At 47.7% G+C, this 7,513-nt stretch overlaps 1 protein-coding gene across 1 annotated transcript in view; it reads left to right on the top strand.

Moving 5' to 3' along the window:
* Window positions 1-7,513, top strand: part of SPRED2 (sprouty-related, EVH1 domain containing 2) — a 128,171-nt gene that overhangs the window by 18,113 nt on the left and 102,545 nt on the right. The window contains exon 2 of the mRNA XM_015422701.1: window positions 2,987-3,110. Within this exon, the coding sequence (XP_015278187.1) occupies window positions 2,987-3,110 (124 nt within the window). The remainder of the gene's footprint in view (window positions 1-2,986; window positions 3,111-7,513) is intronic.

Here is a 7,513-nt window from a genome sequence, read left to right as displayed (position 1 = left end):
TGTTGTGGGGAGGGGAAGGGAAACGGAGTTTGTAAGCTGCTCTGAGACACCTTTGGGTAGTGAAGGGTGGGGTATAAATCCAATCTCTTCTTCTTTTACCTCACAGGGTGTCTGTTGTGGGGAGGGGAAGGGAAACAGAGTTTGTAAGCCGCTCTGAGACACCTTTGGGTAGTGAAGGGTGGGGTATAAATCCAATCTCTTCTTCTTCTCTTACCTCACAGGGTGTCTGTTGTGGGGAGGGGAAGGGAAAGGAGTTTGTAAACCGCTCTGAGACACCCTTGGGTAGTGAAGGGCGGGGTATAAATCCAATCTCCTCTTCTTCTTCTTTTACCTCACAGGGTGTCTGTTGTGGGGAGGGGAAGGGAAAGGAGTTTGTAAACCGCTCTGAGACACCTTTGGGTAGTGAAGGGTGGGGTATAAATCCAATCTCTTCTTCTTCTTCTTTTACCTCACAGGGTGTCTGTTGTGGGGAGGGGAAGGGAAAGGAGTTTGTGAGCCGCTCTGAGACTCCCTTGGGTAGTGAAGGGCGAGGTATAAATCCAATTTCTTCTTCTTCAACTGGATCCAACTGTTAGTCCACCAAAGTCAGTGTTGTCTGCTCAGACTGGCAGCCGCTCTCCAGGGTCTCGGGCAGAGAGCTCCTTCGCATCACCTCCTGCCTGCTCCATTTATCTGGAGGTGCCGGGGATTGTACCTGGGACCTTCTGCATGCCCAGCGGATAATGCTAGAAGCTTGTTGGGAGACCTTGGGCCAGTCTCGCCCTCTCTGCCTAACCTAGGAAGCAGGGACGTTGTGAGGATAGAATAGAAGAGAGGAGAACATTGGAGGCCATTTTGGGTTCCCATTGGGGAGAAAGGTGGGATGTAAATAGGGTTGCCGCCGCTGGGTTGGGAAGTACTTGGAGACTTGGGGGTGCGTCCTGGGGAGGGTGGGATTTGGGGCAGGGAGACATCTCAGCAGAGGATAATGCTATAGAGTCCACTCTCCAAAGCATCCATTTTCTCGCTCTGAGCGGATCTCGACATGGGTGAGTCCCATCTGTCCATCAAGGACTTTCCTCAGTTTGTTTCCTGCAGAGCAGCCATTTTCTCCAGGGGAACTGATCTCTGCCATCTGGAGAGGAGTTTTAATTCTGATTGATCTCCAGCCCTCACCTGGAGATTGGCAGCAGTGGTTCCCTAGGAAGAAATAACTGCTTTGGAGGGTGGAGCCTATGGCATTCTATTCAGCTGAGGCCTCTTCCCTCCCCGAACTCTGGCTTCCATAGACTCCACCACAAAATCTCCAGGAATTTCCCAACCTGGAGCTGGTAGGCCTAGAAAGGGCCTCCTGCCTTTGCCTTTTTACTGACCGAACCAAGCTGGGTTGCCTAGCAACAGCCACTGAGGGAAAGTTAGCGCCACAGGAACAAAGCAGGAGAAGTGTCTTCGTCAGGAGAGACAGCCGTTTTGGCAGTTTATTCTGTCAGGTAACAGTGGGCAGGAGAGAGGAGCAGACCCAGCACCCTGCCACTGGCACGCAGGTACTCTTGAGTGGTGGTTGATGGGCCGATGGGTGATGGAACGCACAGCCCAGCCAATAGGAAAGGTGGAAAGTGCTAACGTGTTAGGGCTTTTATATGTATCAGATAAGAAGAACCCTGCTGGACCAGAGCAGTGGTCTATCTAGTCCAGCATATCTCACACAGTGGGCTGACCAGTTCCTCTGGACAACCAACCAACCAACAACAGGGCAGAGAAAACATCAGAAGAGCCCTGCTGGATCACATCAGTTTTCCATTCAGTCCAGCATCCTGTCTCACTCAGTGGCCAACCCATTCCTCTGGACTGCCAACAACATGGCAGAGAGGCCAAGGCCTTCCCCTGATTTTGCCTCTTGGTTTTTTTTGTCAGAGGCTTAGTGCTTTGGAATGTGGAAGTTCCCCTCTGTCACCAGGGCTAGTAGCCATTGATAGACTTGTCCTCTGTGAATCTATCTATAAGAACATAAGAAGAGCCCTGCTGGATCAGGCCAGTGGTCCATCTGGTCCATCATCCTGTCTCACACAGTGGCCAAACAGTTCCTCTGGACGGCCAACAACAGGGCATAGAGGCCAAGGTTTATAAGAACATAAGAAGTGCCTTGCTGAATCAGGCCAGTGGTCCATCTAGTCCAGCATCCTGTCTCACACAGTGGCCAACCAGGTCCCCTGGAGGGCCAACAACAGGGCAGAGAGGCTGAGACCTTCACGAGGTCATAAGAAGAGCCCTGCTGGATCAGGCCAGTGGTCCATCTAGTCCAGCATCCTGTCCCTCCATGCCAGTTCCTCTGGACGGCCAACAACAGGGCATAGAGGCCAAGGCCTTCCCCTGGTGTTGACTCCTGGCTCTGGGATTCAGAGGTTTATAGGAACATCAGAAGTGCCCTGCTGGATCAGACCAGTGGTCCATCTAGTCCAGCATCCTGTCTCACACAGTGGCCAACCAGGTCCTCTGGAGGACCAAACAGCCCAGAATCCGAGACCTTCCTCCAATGTTGCCTCCATGCACTGATATTCCATGTTGGCAATACCGACAAGGTTCAATCATGTTGTAGTGGTTAAGAGGGCTGGACAAGTATCTGGGAGACTCGGGTTCGAATCCCCACTCATGCCACGGAAGCTCGCTGGGTGACCTTGGGGCAGTCAGACTCTCTCAGCCTAAGCTACCTCACAGGGTTATTGTGAGGATAAAATGGTGGAGAGGAGAATGGCAGAAGTTGCCTTGGTCCCCACCGGGGAGGAAGGTGGGTTACAAAAGGAAGTAACACATAAGCCATGGTGTGCATTAGGCCTGGAGGAGTTGGTTTGCATTTGCCGTACCTTGTATTAGAGAAAGCCCCAGGGGATGCTGGGAGCGGGGACGCAACAAGGAGGAAGTGTGTTCCTGAGGAAGAGGATAGGAAGCGGACCTTCATAAGGCTCCCTCTGACTTTGCAATTCCACGTTACGTCGGGATGTTCCCACAGATCGGGGCAGCGTCAAGTCGAAGCCGGTAGTAGTTTCACAGTTAGCAACGCCGAAGTTTGCGACACACCTTAGCGTGGTGTGCCTTCGACACACGCAAAGCAGCCCGGGCCGCCGACGAAACGCGTGAGTCAACAGCCTCCTGTGACCTCAGGCCTTCACGTGAGGAGGAAAAGTGAATCATCGGTGTATTCCGGAGGACGCCACAAAGGGCTTTTCAACAAGTTGCAACACAGCTACCCAAATTGCTGGTAGCTAAGTGTTTTCACGCGGTTTTTTACTGCGTTGGTAAAAGCACCGCTGTAAGGGACGGGAAGCGTGCCGTCTCAGGAGCTCTGGGTGTCGCTGACATCTGCCACTGATAACATCAGTCCCAAACAACCGGCTCAGCAGGTACTCGGGAACGAGGACTAACTAACCGCCGGCTCATCCGTTTTTCCCCTTGCAAGCCACCCATTAAAGATACAGCTTTTCTCTCTTAAAAGTCAGACTTTTAAACTACTGGAAGGAAATCCCAATACCACAATATAGCAAAGGATTACTTACCCTTTTGCTTTCGGCTGCAAAAACGACTATAGCCACCAACTGGGAACGAACAGATCCACTCTGTATGCGGGCTTGGTATTCTAATTTATGGAATCATCTGTTAATGGACAAAATTTCAGATGGGATTGACATCAACGACTCTTCGTATAAATCCGATTCATTCTACGGACGACGGCATTCCGTTTTGGAAAAACTGGGACAAATTCTGGAAAATGTTAGTTCTTCACAACATTCTCAGTATTATAATTTTGTACGTCATAATTGGGTATCGTGATTCTTATTCCTTTATTGTATTAGGACCTTCTAGAACTTTCAATATGCTCCTTTAATGTTGTTGTGTCTTGGCAAATCTTACAAGATTATTATCTGTGATGGTGGATTCTGTTGTTGTTCATAATATTATTGTTACTGTTTTTTTGTTTTTTAATGAAAAAATTAATACAAATATTTTTTTAAAATAATAATAATTTTAAAAACTAGGTTGGCAGGAGCTGGAACTAGAGATGGAACTAGTTCACTCCGTCATGCGGCACCCGGGTCTCGAACTGCTGAACTACTGACCTTCCACAGCCTGCAGTTCAGTGTCTTAACCACTTGAGCCACCGCAGCTCCCTCCCCCCCCCAAAGATACAGCTACGGAAATGGGTTTTGATCTACCGGTGATTACATCACACAGCAAAAGCCTCCCAATTAGAAAAACGCAACAAAACGACCGGCGATTGTGAGCTTTCCTTGCGATCGTTGATAACAAAGCCAACGGAAGAAATAAAAACCGGGCTTCCTTCGGTAGAGACAACTCAAAATCTGCTCCAGTGTTCCCTCTAAGTTGAGCTAGTGTGAGTTAGCTCACAGTTTTTTAGCCTCTGGCTCACACGTTTTTTGTCTTAGCTCAGGGAGGATGGCTCCAGAGCAAACTAATCTATGCAATAGCCAATTTGCTTGCTCACAACTTTAATGCCAGTAGCTCACAAAGTAGAATTTTTGCTCACAGGACTCCACAGCTTAGAGGGAGCATCGCTCTTCAGGTTTGCCCGTTTTCCCAGAATCGCAGCCATTTAAAAAGGGTTGTTTTATGGAGGTGCTTTATTTACAGCTTGGGTTGCCAACCTCCAGGTGGTGCCTGGAGATCTCCCACTGTTACTTTTGAGCTCCAGACGACCAGGATTAGTTCCCTTGGAGAAAGGAATGGTGGCACTTCCCGTGACGTTCCTTCTGGTCTGAGGAAGGGTGGGCGGCTTGCCACGGGTGATTCCCATCTGCCCGTCAAGAAGAGCCAGTTTGGTGTCGTGGTTAGGAGCATGGACTCTAATCCGGGAGAACCGGGTTTGATCCTCCACTCCTCTACGTGCAGCTGCTGGAGTGACCAGGGGGTGGGGGTGGGAGGTTTGATGAGAACTAGAAATAATGGCCAGTTAGGAAGCCGAATGGGGGAACGTGTGGGCCTTTGGTCCAGGCTTTGATTAGTACGTGTTTGGTACTTACGTTGGAAGTATTCTGAGAAGTATTCTGAGAGAAGCGGGCACTTGAAGTGAGAGACCTTCTTTCTTGCCATGGCAAATGCAGGAGCCTCCTTCCCGGGATTTATTGTCAGTGCCTTGGCTAGTATTTGGGAGGGCGACCTCCAAGGAATACCAGGGTCATGACGCAGACGCAAACCACCTCTGAAACGTCTCCCGGCTTAAAAAAAAAATCATCTAGCTCGCCACCTATTGGTACATAACGCTAAAAGAGCTAAAACCTGTGGCTGCCAGACAGTCTTCTGGCTGTTCTAGACACCACGCCGTACAATAATCATCAATTACTGCCAGTGATTTATTGGCTGCTGACACTTAGAGCCAGTGCAGTGCAGGGGTTAGAGAGTCAAACTAGGATCCGAGAGAACAGGGTTCAGACCGGCCGGAGTTCATCATTAGCTGTTGTAGATTTTCCTGGGTTGTATGGCCGTGGTCTTGGCATTGTAGGACCTGATGTTTCGCCAGCAGCTGTGACTGGCATCCTCAGAGGTATAAACACAGAAAGATGGCGTATTCTCTGTGTCAAGGTGAGAAGAAAAATGGTAGGCAGGTAATTTATATCTACTCAGGAAGTTATGGGGTAGGGGTAGAGATGTGAAGGCCCAAGGAAAAAATGGAAAAATTCGGGGGGAAACCATGTGTTTTTTTCCTTTTTTTTCCTGAAGCTTTTTTGTTTTTTTCCGAAAAATTGAAAAAAGAAAAGAAAATGATTATGGAACGTTTTATTTTAACATGATGAATAAAATATTTTAAGACAAGGTGTTCAAATATTTTCCAAATCCAAATATATAGTATCAGATTGATCTAATTTCTGTGCACTGAGGACAAGCAAGTCCTAGGTTACAAACTGAACTCCCCAATGCAAGAACAAGATGCATTTCTGCCTTTAGGAGGTGCTATTGTCTGAAGAAAATTAAAAGGTTTCAGTTTTGTTTTTGCATGTGGGTGGGTATTCTGTTGGTAATAATTGTTTTGATACACTATATTTTTAATATGCTAGTTGTGATAATTTCATGCCAAGTGAAAATGTCCATAGTCATATTTTATGTTCCTAAAGTAACAGAATGACTTTCAATCTAGAAAAGACAAAATAAATGCAAATGTAGCGCTTTTTTCAATTTTTCCAAAAATTTCCGGTTTCCCCCCCGAAAAAAAACGAGTTTTTTCCCGAGCTTCAAAATTTCCGGAAATTTTACATCTCTAGGTAGGGCTGGGTCATTATCTGGGTGCTGGTATGTTTAGCCTGGAGAGGAGACGACTGAGAGGTGATATGATCACCATCTTCAAGTTCTTGAAGGGCTGTCATCTAGAGGATGGCGATGCAGGATTGTTTCCTGTTGCCCCAGAAGGTCGGACCAGAACCAGCGGGTTGAAATTAAATCAAAAGAGTTTTCGGCTAAACATTAAAAAGAATTTCCTGTCAGTCAGTCAGTCAGGCATTTATTACGGCAACAAGCCTGACAGTTAATGCGGTTCCTCAGTGGAACAGGCTTCCTCGGGAGGTGGTGGGCTCTCCTCCTTTGGAGGTCTTTAAGCAGAGGCTAGATGGCCGTCTGACAGCCATGCGGATTCTGTGAACTGAGGCAGATCATGAGAGGGCGGACAGGAAGGGTTGCCTCAGTGCTTAGTTCTCGTGGCCGTTTCTTACGCGCCCAGGGAAATGCTAGAGGCCACTTCGGGGTCAGGAAGCAATTTTTCTCCAGGCCAGTTTGGCCTGGAGTCCTGGAGTGTGGTTTTTTGGTCATCTTCTGGGCATGGAGCAGGGGTCACTAGGGCTATGTGGGGAGGTATTTGGGAATTACCTGCACTGTGCGAGAGGTTGGACTAGATGACTCTGTAATTCCATGATTCAACCTACTCTTGGCCTGTATGCCACACCGGCTCTCCGAGTATTTAAAACCAAGCCTTCGAGTTATCTTTATTACATGCTTTTATGGCTAACGTGGGTGGAAAGACCTAGGCTGCTCGCCGGTATGTTTCATTCTTACATAACATAATAAAAATGATGTAACATGGGGGGGGAAATCACATCGATGTATAATTGTCTTTACAAAGAGTCAATAAACCGTTGCTAACTTAACAGGTGTGTGCCTTCATTTACATCCGCATAACTCATTATTTTTGACATTCATTGAATGATCTCATGTTTTTATAGCTGTTTGATAGTGGGAGCCTCCGTCCTCTCTACAGTACATGGGGAATGGTATATTAGCTGTTGTGATCCTATTATCTTCTCATTCTTCATGCTGTGGAGTGATGTTTCCTGGGTTCATAGTAACGAGATAGCAGCTCTCTAGGTGTAGCATAATGCACACTGATAGTGCATTGCTTATGTGCATCTTCTGGCCCATGAACATGGAATCTATGTACATAAGTGAAAAGTACGCAGATGGTCAAGTGATTTCAGCTTAGCGTACTTTATTAGCACAGAACAAGACAACTTGAGCCGGCTTGCAGGCCGGCTTATAT

Source organism: Gekko japonicus, unplaced genomic scaffold, assembly GCF_001447785.1.
Source record: "Gekko japonicus isolate JY-2015 unplaced genomic scaffold, Gekko_japonicus_V1.1 scaffold2501, whole genome shotgun sequence".
NCBI lineage: Eukaryota > Metazoa > Chordata > Lepidosauria > Squamata > Gekkonidae > Gekko > Gekko japonicus.
Note: the sequence above shows the minus strand (reverse complement) of the source record. Positions and strands in the feature narration are given on the sequence as shown.